Raw genomic sequence first — 20,844 nt, forward strand, 5'->3', positions numbered from 1 at the left:
GGGGGAAGGGGCATGAAAACAGTCAAAGTGTTTTGATTTCTGTGGAATAAGCAGTTAGAATAGAAACTCGTGACGACTGCATGGAGGGACTTCAAAAGATGAACGTGGAGTTCAGGTGCTTATTAATAAAAGATTAAACATTATTTTAAAAAATAATAAATGCTTTGCATCATTATACATTTTAAGTACAAAATCAGTTCATATACACTGTTGCACTTTAACCAAAGTATTGATTCCACAGTTCACTGTATCTGTGGAAGAAACAGATCTCATAAATAAGTTATGTACTAGATCTTAGTTCCGTTTGGAAAAACAGTGAGGCTTTTTCCCCGTGAGCTAAGCACTCCTGGCACATCCTCCTGTTCCGCGCGACGAGGCTTTTTGCCTGCTGTGTCACTGCACGTTTCTGCTCCCGTCGCTGTCCTGGTGCTCCCCGCCCGGGGAGGCCGTTTTGTCGGCCTCGTTGTCCGTGTTGTTGTTGAGGATGTCGTCGCAATCCATTTGTGCCATCAGGTTGAAGCGCTCGGCCACGCAGTGGGCGGTGAGGCGAGCCTCGGGGTCGTGGTCCCAGCACTCGGTGATGGTGTCGCACAGAAATCGCATCCCCTGTGGGTAGAAGGGCTGAAATTAAGGTCTGCAGGCAGGAGGGAGAGAAGCTAAAAGCTCATTCAAGCAGTGTTTTAGTGGGCTTTTGACAGCTTCCTGCAGAAATACTTTTTTTTTCTCCTAAGCTTAAGCACAGGAGGAAAAAGCATTGGAAAGCTGTGGCAAGTGCCACATTTGTACAGGTACTGGCACTGCTTGGGTCACTGCAGCATCCTCTGACACGGGATCCGGTCCCTAGCATTTTTCATCCTGCCAGGAAATCCTCCCTGAAAGCTGGTGTGTGATCACTGGGGGGTTAACCAGGGCCTCAAGGGACTTAGGCCCTCCATCTCCTCTCAGCCTCAGCTGAGCACCCTAAAACCAGGAGGGTGAGGGGAGGTGCAGGTGGTGACCCACAGGGCTGCGCGGAGGGGATGGGCAGGGGTGGCTGGAAGGCAAGTTTGGAGTTAAAAGTTTAATTCTAAACTTCTTCAAACTGACTTCTCCTTTCAGCAGCTTCCTCAAAGGGCCAAGTACTCCTTGCAATGTGCAGCTGAACTTTTGTTTTCTCGCCACAAAATAACACGTTATGTGGGGTTGGGTGCTTTTTTCATGTGCTTCAGGACACATGCAGTTCCTCTTGGCTACAATGGTTAGTGATGTGAAGAGAGTCCCAGTATTTTTAATTAAACAGTAGTGTTGTGCTGGTATTTCCCCCTTTAAGCCGGTAATGCAGCTGCTCCAGAAGCCGTGTTGAACCTCCCTTTGACTCTGTGACTCCTATCATGTGCTGTTGCTCTTCTCATCATTGTCAACCAAAGTTGCACCACAGTGGAAAAATCATTATTCTAAATAAAGCTTCATGTTTTTCAGTGGTTTTGTGCATTTCTTAATTTGCAATTAAGAGAACAACAGAAAAAAAAAATATCTCATGAAGATGAAAGAAAACCGCGGGTCTCACAGCGGTGTGCCTCGAGTGTCGTCTGTCCTGCGCCTTCCTCTGAACCCGCTGCTCTGTGCCAAGGGTTGTACTGAACGTTGTACTAAATCTTCTGTAATGGACCCAGACTGGAGGGAACAGGCTCGTGCAGTGAAACTGGCAGATGGTGCATTTCAGTGCGTCTGACATCATTCGTTTGCTAGCTTAATTGGGAGGATTTGAAGATAATTGATTAACATGTGAAAATGAGCTGGTTTAGCTGAAGCTCTTTAAAGTAAGCCTGTTCTCAACTAGAAGATGGCACTGTGAGGTTGTTTAGTCACCAGCTCTCTGGGCTTGCTCTACCCTGGAATCACGACACTTATTTGCAGCTTGCCTCATAAACGTGAGGATGCTGTTTTGACTGCTGCATTTTGGTACGCTCGTGAAGCGGGCTTAGTTTGGGTTTGGTACTTGATACCCCGGGTTTCTGAGGGATGCTGCTTGCTCTGTCTGGCTATCGTTAGTTTTACAAATGTATTTTTAGCAGCAATATTGACTTAAGCTCCCAGTGCTCCTTCCTGCCCTGCACCAGCCCTTCAGCAGTGACAGTACAGCAGTCTGCTCAGCTGCCTCATGAACCAGCTCTGGGAATTTATCTGGCCTAAATAATCACTTTTTTTTTTTTTTTTTTATTTTTTTTTTTTTTTAATGGCAAAGTGAGGTAGAAGCATGGGCATTTACAAATTGTCTGGGATGCTTTGGGGATAATGTTCTTTAATGGGCTTTGTCGTGCAGCCTTGCAAGGAGTTGTGTGGCACGCTGGGCAGGTCAGCTCTCAGGGAAATCAGTGCTGTGACCCCAACGATGGCAGCTGAAAATCCTAACCCATGGCTGGCAGTCACTTGAGTGAGAGGGAGCCCTCTGCTGAAACGCAGAAGCAGCCTTTGGATATAACAAACTTTTTTTTTTTTTTTTTTTGACGGGATGATGTGTGGGTGCTTCCCCTGCAGACGAGCACCTTGTCTGCCCAACGTTGGTGTCACCCAGCACAGCAGGGAGCAGCAGCAGGGGCTGGAGGCACCGAGCGGCACGAACTGGTGGACTTCTGCTGTTTCCCAGCAGATGGTGCTGCCCTGTGCTGCATCCCGGGGAGGCTGGTTGGGAAATGCTGGGAGTCTTAAAGCCAGGATTGTAGGGAGATGTTTATTAGACCAGCTAATATTAGTCAGAGACAAACTTTCAGGAACACAACATGGCTTTTCTGTTCCTCTTCCCCAGTGACTATTAGGCGGTCTAATAAAAGTCACTGACTTATAAACCTCGCTCTGTTTACGCGCTAGACCAACCCAACTACAGTGGCATTACTTCTCGGAGGTAGCTGCAGTCAGCCCTTCTCCAGCTCCTCAAACAGCGCAGTTATGGTTAGGCTCTGTCAGAGTCTGATTTCTGACAACCCAAGCCTCTGTATGTTTTTCTTGTGGTTTCAAAGTTTATCAGAGACCCTGGGAGGTGAATGTTTGAGATGAATACTCAAAGGCTTCAAACATGCAGCGCTGCTGATTTAAGTTCCTGTAATTTTACGACATCAAGGGAAAAGGCTGGGTAAACTTCAGCTGTGAACTTGCTGACTGATAAACTCACCGATGGTCCAACAGAAACCACGGACTCGTTTGATGCTCGTTGCAGCTTTGGTCAGCCAGGTATCTTGGGGCTTTGGACAAACACCTTTTTGAGACAGATACAGGGAATACGTCGCCTTCTAAAATCATGAAGCTGTATCTTTCCTCTCAAAAAGTCTGGCTTTTTATACTGTGCAGTCAATGGAAGCAGTGTGTTTTAGGGGTAGATCGTGCAAAACGATCTGCAACAATCAATGACCGAGCGCTGCAGGGCTCTGTGAGCCAGCAGTCCCAATGTTTCAGCTTGTTTTTCAGGTGAGCTGAAATGTTGATGAATTTATGTTTTTTTTTCTATAAGACGTGAAATTTAAGAAGTGCAAGTTCAGCCAGGACTTGAAAATTGCACTCAGTGTGTCTGTTACCCCTCGTGTCCTCAATGCAGGGAAGAAAGTACTGGCTGTGGGGAAGAGGACACCGTGTCAGGGCCCGGAGGAGCCGTGTGGGAGCAGTATTTCTGGAGCTGCTTGTTCTGGTTGTGTTTGTGGATGGCTTTAGCAGTGTATCTCATTATTGCAGAAGTGTTTCTGTTCTAGAGCACTGGAATATGCTTTCTGTGCTAAAATGCTGTGCTGTCAGACCCTCTGAGCTAAAGGCTGCTGGAAGACTTTCCCTGGGGAAGATGTGAGTCTTTCAGTTTCCCTGCTTCTCAGCTTCACGCGTTTTCTGCCCGTGTCACTTAAGGGAGAGGTTGCCCATCTTCCCTTTCCTTGTAGAAGTGGACATCCTTCCTCCCGTGTTCCAGGTCCTGCCCTCAGAGGCCCGAGGTTACCTCTGAGCTTGAGATCTCCTCAACCAAGCGGGCAGAGGCCTGGATGCACCTTCCCCCCACCCTGCCTGCTGTGAGAAGGCTTGATGCGAGGGCTGGCACGTTCCCTGAGCCACGGGTTTCTGGATGCAGCGGTGTTGGCAGAATTGGAGCAGACTCAGAGGAGTTACTGTTTCAGGAGACTTGTGCTGAAGTGCTCTGTTTTGCTGCGCTACAGCATCCACGGGATAGCTGAATGCCATCACTCGGCGTTCCTAATTTCTGACTGTGGCCATTTATTCACCAATTAATTTTTCTTTCCCCCTGGTTGATGGTTTGAAGTAGGTCTAGGGGCCTTATCTGAGCTTAGGTAGCCGTGCTGATTTGATTGCAGCTTTACTAATTTTCAGGCTGGGTCAGCAAGGTGGGGCAAGGTGGGTTGCTCCTGCCTTACCTGATGTACCAGCCAGCTGCTAGGGATCTCAGGCCGTCCTCTGCCGTGCAGCACGATGTCTCTCATGGTGTCCACGCAGGGCTGCTCCTGGACTTTGGACCCAAAAGGCAGCTCGTAATTCTTTACCTCTGCAAGGAAGGAACAGCAGTGCAGTAGGACAGTTTTTGTACGCTCACTGCCTTAACGTTGATGTGGCCTACTGGACATGAATAAATGTGTTTTTATCAGTCTGCAAAAACTGATCTGGAAGCAATTTAGGATTTGAACACACAGGTATAGTGCCAGGTCTTAAAAGTTGTTTTCAGACAGGCTGGGCGAACTGCCTGGCTACTTCCCTGAACGTAGGAATACTGCAAAGGACTTGATCTTCCTTTGGGTGAAGTGTGTTTTCAGCAGGTAAAATGTGTCATGGGGGTGAAAAACAGGAGAGGAAACCCCAGCTGGGCTGTGGGCAGGGGTCGGGCAAGAGGAGAAATGGCCCCTGCAGAAGATCAGCCCCGAATCAAGGCAGGCCAACGGGGAGCCCCGCACTGCAGAGGTGAGAGGCCACCCTTTGTCTTTCCCAATGCCTTTAATTTTCTGGCCACTCACCAGCACCTTGTGGGCCAAGCAAAGATGCTCGGTTGCTTACATTGTGCAGCTGCATCGTGCAGCTGCAGCAGGGGGTGTGTTTATACTTTAAAGACAGCAGCTGAAGCCTGAACTGGGGGAGCTTTCTGATCCCCAGGTGAAATACTGAGGCCCTGGATAACCCAGCTGGGCAGTAGGTCTCATCGCACAGCCCTGTGTACTGGCAGGGTTTGGAGCTCCAAAGGTGGTGGCCTTTTCCTGTCGGTCAGCTCAAGTTTTGGGTAAAGATCCCTGGTGAAGCCAGGGAGGGTCGTGGAAAAGGAGGGACAGGGCACCAAAGGGGAACATTTGAAAGCATTTAGATCCGTCTAGGCTTTCCCTTAGGGAGGTGTTTCTGCTCTGCCACCTTGCCCACTCGGCAGCCCTTGGCACATTGGGAAGTGCACTGACAGGCAACCTCCAGGCTGAGCTTAAAAGAGGGGAGAGGAGCTACCAACGGGGCAGTTAATTCAGTGTTTTGCTGCACGTGCTAACTGATACCAGGGTGTGGTGAGTCCTCATTGCAACATAAACTCCCTGGTGCTGTCTTTAAAAAAAAAAAAAAAAAAAGGAAAAAAAAAAAAAAGGAAGAAATTAAAAAAAAAAAAAAAGTAGGAATGACTGGGGAGGAGGAGGCAGTTTGGGCTCTTCCTCTTGACACCAAGGTCCTGTCCTGACTCTGTGACCAGTGCTAGGAATCAGAAGGCTTCTGTGCCCTGGCTGCCAGGCTGCACCTGTGCAGCAGGCACCTTTCCTGTGCTCTGTTTGGTTTAAAAAAGACAACAAAAAACAACTAAACAAACACACAAAAGCATGCACAAAGCTGCAGCTTGCCTAGGGGGAGATTTCCCAAGGGGCACCTGCATGCACCCTGTGGGGAGACCCTGCTGCATGAGACCTCAAGGACCATCCCTAGCTGTTCTCATGCTGGCGGTGCAGGTGCTGGCATCCCAGAGGGCTTTCTGGTCTTAATCACAGCGCTTTCAGAGCAGAGTTCTGGGCCTGCATTTGCTGAATTTCCCCCCTTGTTCCCATTTTCTTTGCTTTGTAACACTTCATTACCAGGAGATGCTGAGCCCTGAGACAACCACCCCCTCGTCCTGAAGACCTGAGTTGGAGACCTCCCTGAGCTGTCCACCCCCACTAAGCCTTTCTCCAGCTGCAGCCGGAGGTGTTGGGGTCCCCTCTGCTGCTCCTCAACCACGGTGCCAGTGCCTTTGAGCCACAGCACACACAGTGAGTGCCTGGGCAAATGCTGTCCCTTGGTGGGATCTGCCACCAGCTCTTGGTGACCACCTGAAACCACATCCTGTGCCAACAGCCCTGCATCAAGGTGGAGCAGTGTCACCAACAGGGACGTGAGGGCTAGGACGGTCCCTGTACGTGGAGGAAGGGAGCTACAATGTACAAGACAACCTGGGTGTGACATTCCTACCTCCCACCACTTCACATCTGGAGGCCATCTCCCACAGAACAAGGGCCATGGAGTAGACATCCATCTGCTTGAAGGACTCCAGATCTTCCAGGTTCACCCTGGACTCCAGGACCTCAGGAGCCATGTACCTGGCGGTGCCCACCTGCCCATGAACAAGAGAAGGGTTAGCAGAGACAGGGTAGCACACGGGTGAGGTCTCCTGGTGTGGTTGGTCAGGTGTAGAGACCACTGCTCTGCCTCCATCAGCCTGCTGTGGCTGAGGGGCTGCCCTCTCTGTGGGCTCTGGAGGTGAGGACTCCCTTAATGTACCCAAAAACAGCACCTGGCAGAGCTGCCCTGTGTAGTGGGGCTCATCCCACTGGTTTAAGCTTTGACCACCCCAGGTCCCATTTGTAAAGGTCACATCTCCCTCATGGTGCCACATGTCTGATGGCATGTGTGGCTTGCAAGGGGCCTCATCCAGGGGGGTGCTGAGGGGTCGTACTCGCCTGCCCGCTGTTGGCAAAGTCGTCTACCGTCAGGGAAGGGTCGAGGCGTATGGCGATGCCGAAGTCGCAGAGCACGCACTCCTGCTCGTTCTTCACGAGGACGTTGGTGCTTTTGATGTCCCGGTGGGCGATGGGGATTTTTGGCCGGCCGCAGGCAGTGTAGTCGCTGTGGAGGTGGGCCACCCCGTTCACCAGCGACCCCGCCATTTTTTGCAGGTCCATCCAGCTCAGGACGTGACTGGACAGGTAGTCCTTGAGGTTGCCCCGGCTGTGGTAAGCTGTGATGAGCCAGTACTCCCTGCGGGGCCCCGAGCCCCGGTCCTCGGCTGTGAGGAACTGCAGGACGCTGTCGTGCTTGAGGCTGGCGTCTGTGAAGATCTGGCTCTCGTTCTTCCAGGAGGAGTACTCCTCGCAGGGGAAGATCTTCACCGCCACCGTCTCATACTGCCCCGAGCTGCTGTGGTTCAGCTTGGCCCTCCACACCTCGGCGAACTGCCCTTTGCCCACCATCTCGTCCAGCTCGATGGGCAACAGCTCGGTGTTGTGGTTGAGGCTGTTGGCGCAGGTTGGGCTCAAGCCAGCAGGGCCATCGTCCATCATCACGGACAGCTTCTCATCCCGCTCTGCCGCCCTGCCCGGCTCTGGCAGCGCTGGGGGCTGCCCCTGCTTCCCACCCCACGCCTTGGCCCTCTTGCGGCGCTTCTGCGTGCGGCAGAGGTAGAAGATGACGGTGATCATCACCGCCACCAGCAGCGGCGGCAGGAGGCTGATGGCGGCCACCGGGATGACCTCCTTGCTCTGCAGCATGGAGTAGCCTGCGGGGAGGGAAGCAGAGAGGAAGGCACTGCCGTGAGGGGCCCACGACATCTTGTTTTGATCGCGGGTAGGAGGAAAATATGTGGAGCGGTTAATAAGGCGCAGCCGTTCGCGGGGCGGTAATGCAGGCTGCACACAAATCCCATCTGAGCAAAGGGTAAGAACCCAGATGTATGCAATTATTGCGAGGACTGTTCATTTTAGGTCTTGAATTCAGGCCTGTTTGTCAAGCAAGGCCCGGGAGGCCGGCCTGTGCTCAATGGTCTGGGGGCGCCGGACCCCGCTGCAGCCACAGCCTCTCCGGGCCGGGGCAGAAATAATGATGGTAAAGCTGAAGCAAGGCTTGCATGTATCAAATATCTGAGATTGTTAGGGGCTGGGGTTTTGCTGGAGCCCTTCTGTGCTTGGAGGGTGAGGAGGGATGCTGGAGGCGAGGACAGGATGGCATGGAGGACCACGAACAATGCTGCTATAAAGGAGCATCGCTTCAGTGCTGTCTGTGTGTTGTTTATCATCACGTTGCAGCACTGGCACCCATCTAACCACCCTGGGCACGCTCGCTTTTGTTTTATGTCTTTTAAGCCTGTCTGCCTTCAGATCATTGGAGTGTGGGGGGAAAAACCCTAACCCTCGCGCAACGTGTAATTGTCTGACGCTTTGATGTTCACAATTCCTGGAATAAACATGCTGACTTCAGTAGAGATATTCAAGTAAAATCTTACTCAGAGGTTTTTCTGCCAAGTATAATAACCCAGGGGAAGAGGGATAAGAATCATTCCATAAGCAAAACTCTCGCTGCTTGACCTCAGTGTGTGCAGATCATAATTCAGGTTCTGGAAAAACAGAGCGTTTCGCTATTTTACTTGGCAAATTTCAAAAAACGTGCTGCAGCTAATTTCTGCGAGGCTGTGAAAGCGTTTCTAAAATAGGCATCAGGTTCAAACCACAAGATCAACCTAAACTGATATAAATCAATAACTAACTCAGGAATATGTTTATTTTGGAAAGCGCGAGGCCTGGATATCACCTACTGCTTTAATGGCTTTTCCCGATGCTTAAGATCCCATCTCTGAAACGCTGAAGAAAGAGGAGATATTTTTAAGGGCGTTGTGTGCACGAGTCCTGAAAGCAGTAAGTTACCACAGCTTCAGCAAATTCCTTCGTGAGGATGCCCCTTCCCAATGCAAACCCCCTGCGATGAGGGGGCTGTGGCACGGCTCCCACCCCTGCCACCGAGAGCCGAGGCAGCGGCTCTGCTCTCTCTGCAAAATACCCTGGGTCTCAGCCCACGCATTGCCCAGCTCCGGGGTTCAGCGTTTTGCGTGCTGGTTGGCAAAAGGAGGCTGTTTGTGAAAGTCCTGGCTGGGGGCGGCATTTCCAATGAGCCAGTTGTCATTTGGTGTGAAATCATATATCCCAGCATCGGCTTTGGGATTTGATTATCTCTCTTTAGAAGTGTGTGTACCTGTTATGTTTGGCTCAGAGAGCAGCAAAGGACTGCCAAATTTAGCATCATTTACTTTCATTAAAAGTGGCTTGTTTGTTCTGAGAATTTGCATTTTATATGCTTTTTTTTCTTTTTCCCTAGCATTGTGGGAGAAGCTGTGCTGCTGGATCGTAGGTTATACTTAGTATCATTTTCAGCATCTCATGAATTATGGAAAATTAGAGGGGATTTGCTTTGCTTCTGTTATGGGTCAGATGCCTGATGGGCACTTGGATAGACCTGGTCCAGTTGGAGCTCTGGAGGTGTGGACAAGACTCCAGAGGCTGACGATCTAGCTGGTAGCTTTTCCAAAGCACACCACCCTCCTGAGGAACAGACACGAGCTGCCTCTTTGTTCTCCCCGGCGTGGATTTAGAGCTGCTGTAGGGCCTGCAGCTGTGTGCGGGGAGAATGCTGCTGCAGAAGCCCCAGGAGAGGTGGGGAAGGTGATGTCCAGCACCACTGCCAGCTGAGCCCCATCTCCCCGGCACCACCACGCTGCTGGGCAGCAGTCTGGTGCAGGATCTGATCTGGTGTGACTTTTTTCAAAGCTTTTAGACTGACTCACTCTGGGTTACGCCAGCTTTTGGGTTCCCTGGCTGATTTGCCTCATGTCAAAGGGCACAGCCTACTGAAGGACACAGTGCATTTTCCACCTGGTGTTCTCAGGATGCATTTCTTGGAGGGATGGGTGAGCCACTGGCAAACTGCTGGGCTCAGTGAGGGGGTACAAATTTACCTACCTCATTTACCTACCTACATTGCATCTGCTACCCTATTTCTTGGAAATGCAAAGCCACGTGCATAAGCCCAACGCATGACTTCTTTACTGTTAGCTTTGAGTGCTCCTACCCCCTTTAAATAACACTAGCAAAGGTACTCACCGTTGGTGTGGTTTTCAAAGATAAGCTTGTCATTGCACTCCTGCTCGTCCACGCAGCCACAGATGTAGATGATCCCTTCCTCGCTGGGCTGGTGGGTCATGATGCAGCGCGAGGTGTTGTAGTTCGGGACCATGAGGTTTTCTATGGGACGATGTGGGTTGTGGCAGAGCGTGCTGATCCTGATGCTGTCGTTGTCCTGTCTCCTGAAGGTGCCAAATGAACCGACAAAGCATTAGCCTAGCAGTGCAGCCTTCAGAGAGCAGGCAGCACGGGGTTTCCAGCACAACATCACCCGAACATCAGTTTTAAATTGTGTATTGAATGACATGGTGGTGGTGGCTCTGATATAATTCTTAATATATGTGCCTGTGGGGGGCTTTGTTAAATCTCTTTATCTCTTCCAAATGGTGGAAAAGAAATTTTTAATGCATGCCAAGAGTAGGATTTGAGCCAGGGACTCTGTTTTTTTCCTGTAGATAATTCACAAGTTAATAGGTGTTGGATCAGGTAGCTCCAGCCCTGAGGCTCAGTGCCCTGCGTGGGATCTGGGGCAAAATCCCTCCTTTCCCAGCACCAGCAACTAGGCCAGGTGCAGGTGGAATTATTCCCTCCACATTGCTGCTGCATGGTCCAAAGGAGACCTCCAAAGCAAGGACAGCCTCTTCCCAACTAGTACATTATTCTGCCGCAATCCCTGCCTCGGCAGGGCTCCAAAACCCCCATCACCTGTGCAGGAGAGAGGCAGGGGACACGGTGACTCTGATGCCTGCCCTCGAGCAATGGCTTGGCTGTGTGCCTCCATCCTCCTCCTCTCAGCACACTTGTGTTGGCGGAGCTGGTTGGGCCTGTCTCGTTGATGAATTCCTGGGCTAAGTGCTGTTTTCCATGCACTGTCCTTGTGTGACCACTTATGCCCACCTGCACGAGCAGAGCCATCAGGTAGCTGGTGGGGACTATAATTTAGCAGCTCCAAAGGTCAGAACATTTATAGAAATAACATGATGTTGATATGGCTCCTGGGCACGTAGAAACTAGGGCTGTGTCTGTTTCTAAGCCGTGGAAATCTGCCACACGTACAGGGAAAGGAAGGGTTTGCTTTTGGCCTGTGGTCTGACTCCTCAAGTGCAGGGTGCTCATTTTGCTGGAGATCCCCCATTCTCCATGTCGATGCAGGCAATAAGACGCAGCTTAACAAGAGGGTCCAACACAAGTGTGTCCTGGCGCATGGGAGCCCCTTATTTCAGAGCACGGTGAAGCCATCCTTGCTGGTTAGCAGCCCCGAAAAGCTGTCAGGGAGGAGCTTTGCTGTGAGGTCTCCTGTGCTCGCCATGCCCTGAGTGGGTTTTGGCAGTGGTGCAGCACACGGGGCAGGCAGCTCGCTCCGGGTGTGGGGGTTGTGGGGATGCGTGGCTCTGACGGCCAAGATGGGGTAAGGTACAGAGTATATGCTGTTTTTAATAATGTTGTATTGGGCCTGTGGTATTTGGCCTCTGCATTAGTTTATGGGGAGATAAGCCCAGACTAGAATCACACTTGTGGAACTCCCACCACAGATCCAGAAAAATGCAGATCACCATCCAAACCCCAGGCACAAGCTCATCTCCACCCCTCGGTTAAGGTCACTGAGCATCACCAGCAGCCATCACCATGGGCAGCACGGGCAGCGGGGTGACTGAGAGAAGAGCCAGCTGGGCAGGTAAATGAGCATGTTCAAACTGCATGGCTCTTTGGGCACCTTGAGGTCAGTGCTGTTGGTAGCCTGGGTGACAGTTTTCCCCCAGTGGCCGAGTATATTCCCTCCAGAGCTTTTGGTGGCAGCTGTGAGGAGCTGGCGCCAGGAGCTGGGATGAGCTGCCATGGAGAGCTGGAGCAGAGCTAACCCAGTTGGTTGGCACGGTGAGCAAGGGGTGGCAGCTGCACCGGGACCAGCCGACCTTCACCTAAGGAGGATCAGTGCGTACTCCTCTAGAGCCAGTGTAGCGCTCATTAAGGACTAATGAGGAGCTAAGAGCAGCTGCCAAGGCAGAACACCAGGGTATGACCCTTGTTTCTGGAGGGAAATGGAGGTAAGGCGAGATTTCACAATGCCTTGCAGGTCAGCTGGGAAATTGGAAACAAAACTGAAGTAAAGAACCCAGAACTCACTGAAGTGAGTGAAACAACACTGGCCATAGCGCTCCAGGCATTTTCTTGGGAAGCCCAGGTAATTTGAAAGATGTTGGGTCATCTATCCAGGATTTCAGGTCTTCTCCCCATCTGTATGCAGGGGTAGTTGGGGGCAGAGTGGCAGATTTTTCTTTTTTCTTTTCTTTTTTTTTTTTTTTTTTTTTGGGGGGGGGGGGGGCGGCGCCCCCATAAGGGGGATTTTTTTGTTTTTTTTTTTTTTTTGGGGTTTTTTTTTTTTTTTTTTCTTTTTTTTTTTTTTTTTTTCAGTCCATAATGCAACAATTATGTTGAGGCAAAACCCTGCTGAAAGTGGGGCAGTCCAGTGTTCACACTAATTAGCAGGTTGAGATAAAGCCCAGTGATATGTGCTTAGCTGGCTCTCACTCTGGCAGCCAAATTAAAAGGGACGAAGAAGAAAATCACTTTGGGTAGACCCAAAATGGACTTTTGTTTTAGTTTTGCTCATGGGGACCAAAAAACTGGGGGAGGCGCTCATCCGGGTGTACGTTTGACCCGAAATGCCGGATTGTATTTCCTTTCCAGGCATTTCCAGGAAAAGCAATACAGGATTTTTCCCTTGGGGATACCAGCAGCTTCGTACCAGCTCAAAATCCCAATTCCCTGGATGGGAACAGACCTTTGGGGCTGTAAATCCTCATCCTCACCCCTGCACCCAAACTGGGCTTTTCCCAGCCTGATGCAGGAGGACATCACGGCTTTTGGGGTCAGGTCTGCTGGCTTTGCCCAGCAGGCTTAGCCTGCAAAGCTAAATTCAGGTTTGTGTGTGTGCAGAGGTCCTGACTGCAGCGCTGCATCAGGCATTTATATGCGTAATTTATTTAGAAAATAAACCAGTGCTAATTACAGGAAAGACCAAATCACATTGCAATTATGATTACAATGGAGTCAACTGGGGAGAAATAGAAAGCCCTGAATGATTTTGATGTCCAACAGCTCAAGCATGAGTGTCCCCAGGAGCATGTTCCCACAACCCCCTTTTCCCCCTCGTCCCCCTGTTCCCTGGGGCTGCAGCTCACCATATAGCCACGCAGATCTCGTAGGGGTCCTCGCAGTAGGAGTTGAGGTTGCAGTTGCTGTAGCACACCTCCTGCTCGCAGGCCGGCGGCGTGGAGTCGCACCACTTGCACAGGTTGGTCTTCAGGCTGCGGCGGGCGCCGGCGCACCAGGCTGCGGGGCAGAGAGGACAGCATCCAGCTGATTTCAGCAATTCACATGTTGTTGGGGAAGGAGCACAAAACGACTATTTCTATGGGGTTTGTAGGTTTTGTTTTGCCCAGCTGCTCAGTCCAATGTGCTTTAGCTGATGGCAAAGCTCGCAGCGAGCAGATGCAGCTCTGTTGGCCCCACGGTGGCAGCCCCCACCAGACGGGAGCAAGTTATCTCTATTTTTATAGGAACTATTCTCAGTTAAGGAATAAATCCCAGCTAAATTTAAACTTCCTGTTAAGGCTGCTAAATGTCTTTTTTTTTTTTTTTTTTTTTTTTTTCCCCAAGACAAAAAGCAAAATGAAGCCACTAAATGGCTTATGTAGAAGTACATACTAACAAACATTTAGTCTAAGAAATACATGCAGGAGCGGACAGGTGGGAACCTGAACTACAGCAGCTATTTTTCAGAGGTGTGGGCTACCTGTACTTCTCGTGGAGAATATTTATTGCATGCAGAGAAAGATTGCATGGGAAGATTTAACCACAAACAGGGCACAAAAATAGTAATTTCTATAGAAAGTCTGCCCAGCTTTAGGTTGCTGCTTCATAAATCTTGTTGGTCCAGGGGAAAAAAAGTATTTTCCAGTTGGATTTGTCCAGAAAGACAACTTCTGGTGCCCAGTCATGGTACGCAGAGATGGAGCCCAGCACCGCTGCTCTCCCCAGGGCTCCCTTCATGCAGTGCCCCAGAAAAAATGGGCTGCTCCCCACCAACCTCGATGCTGAGGTTTATTTTGGACTGCCAAGGCATGAAGGTTTGGTGGGATAACGGGGATGGCCATGGCCAAATCCATGCTCACTGGTGAGTCCCTTCCTCCCCTGCCTGCAATGCCCTTACTGCTCGATGCCTGTTACGGTTCTGCTATTTCTTTATTCACACCCATGGGGCTGTTATTTACCCGCTGTTATTTACCCCACGTGAGGCTTTGCTGGAGGGCTCAGGGTGTGAGCACAATGCCCGGCATGCAGTGAGTATCCGGGTTTACAGTCACCTGCACTGCAAGGAGCAAGGGCTGATGAAAGAGTTAAATGTGGAAGCGAGAGCCAGAAATACAGCAGTAACTGGACAAAATTCTTTGGAGACAAATTGTTCTAAACGAGCTCAGCCTGCGATGCTGTTATCTGCTCTGCAAGAAAGGTCAGAGCAGGAATAAGCAGGAATATCTTTTTTTTTTTTTTTTTTTTTTTTTTCATTTTCCCCCTCTCCTTATTCTCTTGGTAAGCTCAACAGAAGTGCACAAAGCCCACTGTGAGTTTCCTCAGAACTTCGTGTCCTTGAACCACGAGCTCGTAGGTACAATTTAACTGCCACATCACTCGTCTTGGCCCTGATTAGACCCAGATGAACACTTTCAATATTAATACGTGGATGATTTAATAAAGCTGCACGAGCAGTAAAAGTAACAATACGCTTCCATAAAGGGGTTCCAGATGTTGCCAAGGCAAATGCTAAACATCAAAATATAAACTTCAAAAAAAAAAAAAAAAAAAAAAAGAGAGCTGGATAAGCAAAACTTGGAACAAACTATAAACTAATTAAATGTGGGTTGAGTTTTCCAAAAATAAATTGAAGCCATAAGGATGTGATGTGAGCCAATAAATAGTACAGTTAGTCAAAGTTATTGTGGAACAACGGTTGGAAAGACGGTTTGAAGTCACCGATGAGGTGGGCTCGCAGTGAGTTTGGCTTCTTATCAATAGGAAGGCTTGTTCTGCTGTGCATGAGAATGGCATCAGATCTCCTGCTATCTATAACCGGGACCCCGGAGAGGCTACGGGGGGAATACAAGACAATTTTCAAGCAGACAAGAGAAGGGAAAAGCTACACCAAAAGTGCCCGTGAGAATAGCAGGGCTGATACCACCATCCAAGCACGTTGGGACGTCTTTCCTCCTGCCTGCTGCTGCCCACAGGGCATCCACGCTCTCCTGCACAGCTGCTGGGATGCAAGCAGTATCGGCGGGGAGCAAGCCTGGGTGCAAGGAGGTGGAAGCACAGTGCGTTCATTCTGGGGAAGGAGACAGTGCTTTGTAGCCAAAGTGATGGCATGCACAGGCAATTGGCTTTGCTGCAGTGTAGAATGAGTGGTTTTCATTCTCAAATTTTGTCTGCTGGGGTGTTTTGTGACAACCCAACAGCAGACGGGTGTTATCAAAGGCACTCAGTGCGAGATGCTGAGGCACACACTGTCAATCTTCCTCCAGATGTGGAAGGGACCAACGCTTCTGCCAGGCAGGACCTGCTCAGGTCTCCTCCTTACACCCATTATGCTCCATCTTTTGGTAGTTAATTGCACTTAATATTCAAGGACGAAGAACAACTGATCACTTTGGGTCATAAGCACTTCTCAGCAAGGATTGCCTCCTCCTTTCTGTGTGTCTGTGTGAATTGGGGTGCAGCAGCTGGTGCTCAGCCAGCAGTTGCACAAGGCTTCCTCACCACTCCGGGAGCTCTCTGCGTCCTCTTTCCCCAGCAGGTCAGCCCTGAGCCCCAGACTTTGTGCTGGGGGGAGACAAATCCCCCTCTAACCAGCAGGATTTGGGAGCTCTGGTGTCTCAGCTGGCACCACAGCCCCAGGGCTAGGCACAGAGGCTGCACCCGGTGGGAAAGCCCGCTGTTTTGGGGGTTCATATCAGGGCTGGGATGTGGCAGAGACCCCTGGGCAGGTTGGTGGGTGCAGTTGGAGATGTGGGTGCAGCACGGGATGCTAGGCTCGGCCACGAGTCCTCCATCCACTCCCAGCTCAGGACGAGGCTTTTTGCCGGGCCGTCATCCACGGCTCATGATATGACTGCATAATAACAGAGCCGCTCATAAAATTATTATGAGAACAAACAAATTCCTTCCCTATTATATACAGTACTTGTTTTCGAGATTAGAACAGCAGCAGGGCTGATGTGCTGTGGTTGCTTGCTGACCCACACGTGAGACCTTGAGGATCTGCCCCCATTACTTCCGAGCTGCCACGGGCAGGATGCAGCAGGGCAATTCCTACATCCCTGATTTCCGGGGGATCCCCACAGGGCCAGATGTCCCCGTTGCAATTGTCCAGTGTGATCTGCCCAGCAGGGACCCTGGGTTTCCTCATCTGGAGAGACCAAACTGAGCTGAGAGGACTCATCACCCCCCTCTCTGCACGTGAGGCTCTCCGGGGACAGCGGCAGCGCGCACACTGTGCTGGGCTCGGGGGAGCAGCTCTGCCCTCAGGTCTGTGGTCCTGCACGGTCCTGCAGAACAAATACTGTACTTGGCAGCGGACGTGTGGAGCGAGGAGCGAGCCAGTAACGTTTCCTGGTGAATAAAAAGGGGCTGATTTTGATTGCATTAGACATCGGTGCTTCCCTGTGCCAAAAAGACACACAGTATACATTTCTGGTTTATTTGGACCTTCTTCAAACAGGCTGGTAACTGACTTACTCTACCACTTATTTTTTTCTTTGTAAAAGTAACCCTTTAAATTAAGTGTTTAGCAAATAATGCTTAGTCCTATTACAAAGTAAATTGGGTATGGACTGTACCAGCAGACCTCTCAAATCTCTTTCAGATGCCTGAATTACATCATGATCAAACTTCACCCCGGGGACAGACAAGCTCTGCCGAATATTGTCCGTCCTTCTGCTGGGGCAGTCTCCGGTGTTGCTGCGGTACCTTTTGCAAACTACCTACGTGTCGGCACAGTGACCTCATGTTGTTTTGGGACACTGGGTCACTTCATGGCGAGGTACCTGGAGCCAGCGAGGAGAGGTTTCTCTTCGATTTGGGTCAGTCAATGTCTTTGCCTGTGGGTGAGGACAGGGTGAGCAGTACTCCATCTGCTCTTGGAGCTGCTCATCTCCTCCGGCCACCTCCACATCCATCTTGTTCGTGCCCAAGGCACCAAGCTGGGCAGGGCACGTTCCCTGCAGGGGACCCGGAGCTCCCTGCCCCAGATCCCGTTCTCCACCCCCGGGGCTGCTGGAGCTGGGTTCAGGGCTGGCCGGGAGGGCTGCGCGGGCGATCGTCGCCCATATTGTGCTCTCGCTCGTGTTTAAAAACAACAACAGCTCAACTGACTCATAGATCCTACGGCCTCTGAGTCATTTCTTATTTCTGGATTTCACTGCTCTGCCCTTTGCAATGAGGGGAGTTGCATGCACACTCACACACACACATCAAGTTCACGTTTGTTTTTCCCCTATAAAAACAGAACGATTTCCATACCATTAATGAAACAGAAATGACTTGACTTTGCATACCCTGGCTTTTATTTTCCATTGTATAAACTGTGCGGATGAAATAATGATGGCTGTAAAGTAAACCTTCTCTCTCTTTTTTCTCTCTTCTTTTTTTTTTTTTCTTTTTTCCTTTCCCTTTCCAGGCAGCCTCTTTTCGAAATAGCAAAGGGAGTCACTTACAGACTTGGCCCCAGCGCTGCGCCTGCTGGGATTAACCCCTGCGTCCCCAGCTCTGCTCTCTTTGCTGCGGAAAGACTGCAGGCAGAGGCAACGCCAGCCCTGGCACCGTGCGGGGTGATGTCCAGGGTGCAAAGGTGGCAGCAGACAGGAGGCAGAGCGGGGCATGGAACGGGCCAGGAAGCTCGGGGATGGCAACGGAGACCAGTGCTGACACCTTGGCCAAATGCCCACTCTCCTCCACACCACCCTGCGGCCACAGCCTGCGCTAACTAACCCCCAAATCTCCCTCTCGCTGCTTACAGGGGTTTTACGCTATTGCAGAGCACCCTGAGGACACTCAGTGGGGGCAGTGGTGCTGCTTACAGGGGCAGCAGATGCAGCTGGAGCTGGGCATGCGAGCACGTGCTTGGGAGAGCAAGACGGGGTGAGCAGCGCGGTGATGCCCCCCGAGCATTGCCTGCAGTCTGCGCGTCCTCAAGGCTCACAAGCACAGCACAACCCCTTTTCCTGTTCCTACCGCTCGCGGCCCCCAGCACCAGGTCAGTCCTTTTGCCAGAAGCCAGTGGCCGGGCGGGTTGGTGACACAGCTGAGATACCGTTACTCTTCCCGGACTGGGCGATGTGTTTTATATTATTTCTCTTGGATTTATTGAGCATTATGTAACCAGCTAACCGATCCCGCATGCTACAAAATCGCTGCTGATTTCATGTCAGTGGAAAGTAAACAAAAAGCGTTCTGAAGTGGCGGGGCTGAAATTCATTTCCACGTTCAAAGCAACCCGTGGAGGATTTTCCCCATCTCCTCGCCACCAGTTTGCATCCAGGCTCTGCTGCAACCCATCAGAAAAGATTTATGGAAAGTTTGCATGTTGCACACAACAGGGTGTTATAAACAAATCCTCTCCGCATGAAGCGATTAAGATAAAGGTTATTTCACTTAATTATTTTTAAGCATCTTTGTGGATTTTCTGATACTCCTTGAGATGCACATCGCTCAGCTTTGGAAGGATTATAAGCATCAGGTGAGGCAAAAGTAATTCTAGTACTGGACAGTATCTGCAAGGAGCTCTTGCAGGGGCTCTTCTTGCTGCTGTTACAGACCACAGACATTGTCCTTGCCATCAAAGCCAGTTTGCATGCAGAGAAGTGGAATGGGTAAAATGGGTCTGTGCTATTATTATTATTTCTGTCCACGAGGAGGACAAAGCTGTCCTAAAACCAGGAGGCAGCCCCAAGCTGGGGCTCATTCTCTGTCCTGGGGCTCACTTATATGGGACGCAGGGGAGGGTTGAGGAGGCCCTCGAGCCATGCAGGATGATAACTACACCGTTTTCCTTGCCCCCCAAATGCTGAGCGAGTGCTGGCTGTTGCTGTGTAATTACAGTCACTACCTCCAGAGCCGCTACCATGCCAGGCAGCGCTGCCTTGGCAGACAAAAACAGCCGTGAGCAGGTCCAGCCATAACGGTACTTATCCCATTAAGCACTCGGTTAATTGCCATGCTGACAAAGGGAACCCAGCTTTCAGATGAGCAGCGAGGCTCTCCTGTGCCTGACGGTGCCACCGGCACTTCACTGGGCACTAAAGCCCCTTCTCACCCACAGGAGGCAGGTCAGGACAAGAAGGTGCCTCCCCGGGGCAGATGGAAGCAGATTTTTCAGGACAAGAAGGTGCCTCCCAGCACAGCCCGGCCACGCAGGGCTGGTTTGGGCTCATCTGGTCATAAGCCACCGCAGAGACCGCTGAGGCCATAAGAGCATTTGCTTGGGAGCTGGGTGGCAGAAAGAAAGAGCCAACCAACTGCATGACGTTGTCATCACTTTTGTTGCTCTCGTTTCTCTAGGGCCATCACCAGCATACCTTGTCTGCTTTATTTAACTGCAGCTTCTGCACCTCTCCCTCAGGAAGATGTGGCAGAGAGTCCCCGCTCTACAAAGAAAAAGCAGCAGCACAAAGCCGACAGCAAAAGAAATCTGTGAGTCTGTTGCAGACATTGCTCGGCCTTTGACTACTGCTATCCAAGAAAAAGCACAGCTTTTTTTTTCCTTTCTTTTCTTTTTCTTTTCTTTTTTTTTTTTTTCGTTTTCATTTTATTTTTACAATTATCATCACATTATGCCTTAGAATTTAGTACTGTCTATGCTTTACAGGCTCTGCAGGAACCTGGATCTCCATGAGCAGATCAAAGCCCAATTTAAAGATATCATCCAAATAGGTAAATGTGTCAGAAACATTAGCTGGGTCACATTTGGGCAACAGGGTTCACTCTGTTTTAAGTGCAAATGGTTTGCTGATGGTTTAGCTGAACTTCCTGAGGAGTGTTTGAAATTCCTGGCACACGTTCGATCTGCCATCTGTTAGAAGGACTTTGATGAGCCCACAAAGAGACATTTGACCAGAGCTGCACTTCGTATCTCGTGTGGGCTCCTGTGACTGACCAGTTTGCATTTTCTGTTTGCATTATTCTGATTCCCCGAGTGCTTGGAGGGAGCGGGGCTTGCAGGGGGCTGGGTGCTGAGCTCCGGGGCAGAGATGCGCTGCTCGTTCTCCGCCAGTGCGCTGTCATCATCTTGTTCCAGCACTGCCTGTTCTTTATGTCTGCTAACATTATTATGTATAGTCAAGTTATGCCCTCATTTAGACCGGATCTGACAGTAATTAAGTAATTTGTACTGTCAGAGGGAACTTGAACTTGAGGGTAGCTTGGATACAGATGCTAAAGTCTACCTCACTTTTTCTAAAGGCATAACCTCTTTAGCATGTAGGTAGGTAAATTGGTCTGGTCTCCTCTTTTACCTCTTTCCTGAAGACTTAAAAAATCTCTTTTATGAAAATGGTATTATAATCTCTTGAAAAACACTGCCCAATAAGGTTGAATTCAACCTGAATATTTTTCCGAAACAGAAGAGACCACTTGCAACCTGGTCAGAGGGCAGGGGATGTGGTTTGGG

General features: G+C 50.3%; 1 protein-coding gene and 1 long non-coding RNA gene across 2 annotated transcripts in view; one reads left to right on the forward strand and one right to left on the reverse strand.

Moving 5' to 3' along the window:
• The window catches only part of LOC118169692 (TGF-beta receptor type-2-like), a 27,276-nt gene continuing 6,432 nt past the window's right edge, over positions 1 to 20,844 (reverse strand). Inside the window, exons 2-7 of the mRNA XM_035331198.1 lie at positions 13,307 to 13,457; positions 10,104 to 10,306; positions 6,918 to 7,732; positions 6,430 to 6,571; positions 4,386 to 4,513; positions 1 to 606 (exon numbers count right to left, since the gene is read on the reverse strand). Coding sequence (XP_035187089.1) covers positions 394 to 606; positions 4,386 to 4,513; positions 6,430 to 6,571; positions 6,918 to 7,732; positions 10,104 to 10,306; positions 13,307 to 13,457 — 1,652 coding nt within the window. The 3' untranslated portion in view covers positions 1 to 393. The remainder of the gene's footprint in view (positions 607 to 4,385; positions 4,514 to 6,429; positions 6,572 to 6,917; positions 7,733 to 10,103; positions 10,307 to 13,306; positions 13,458 to 20,844) is intronic.
• LOC118169711 overlaps positions 19,410 to 20,844 on the forward strand; it is a 2,520-nt gene continuing 1,085 nt past the window's right edge. The window contains exons 1-2 of the long non-coding RNA XR_004752239.1: positions 19,410 to 19,868; positions 20,044 to 20,108. This is a non-coding gene — a long non-coding RNA (uncharacterized LOC118169711). The remainder of the gene's footprint in view (positions 19,869 to 20,043; positions 20,109 to 20,844) is intronic.

This window comes from Oxyura jamaicensis, chromosome 7 (genome assembly GCF_011077185.1).
Source record: "Oxyura jamaicensis isolate SHBP4307 breed ruddy duck chromosome 7, BPBGC_Ojam_1.0, whole genome shotgun sequence".
Classification (NCBI taxonomy): domain Eukaryota; kingdom Metazoa; phylum Chordata; class Aves; order Anseriformes; family Anatidae; genus Oxyura; species Oxyura jamaicensis.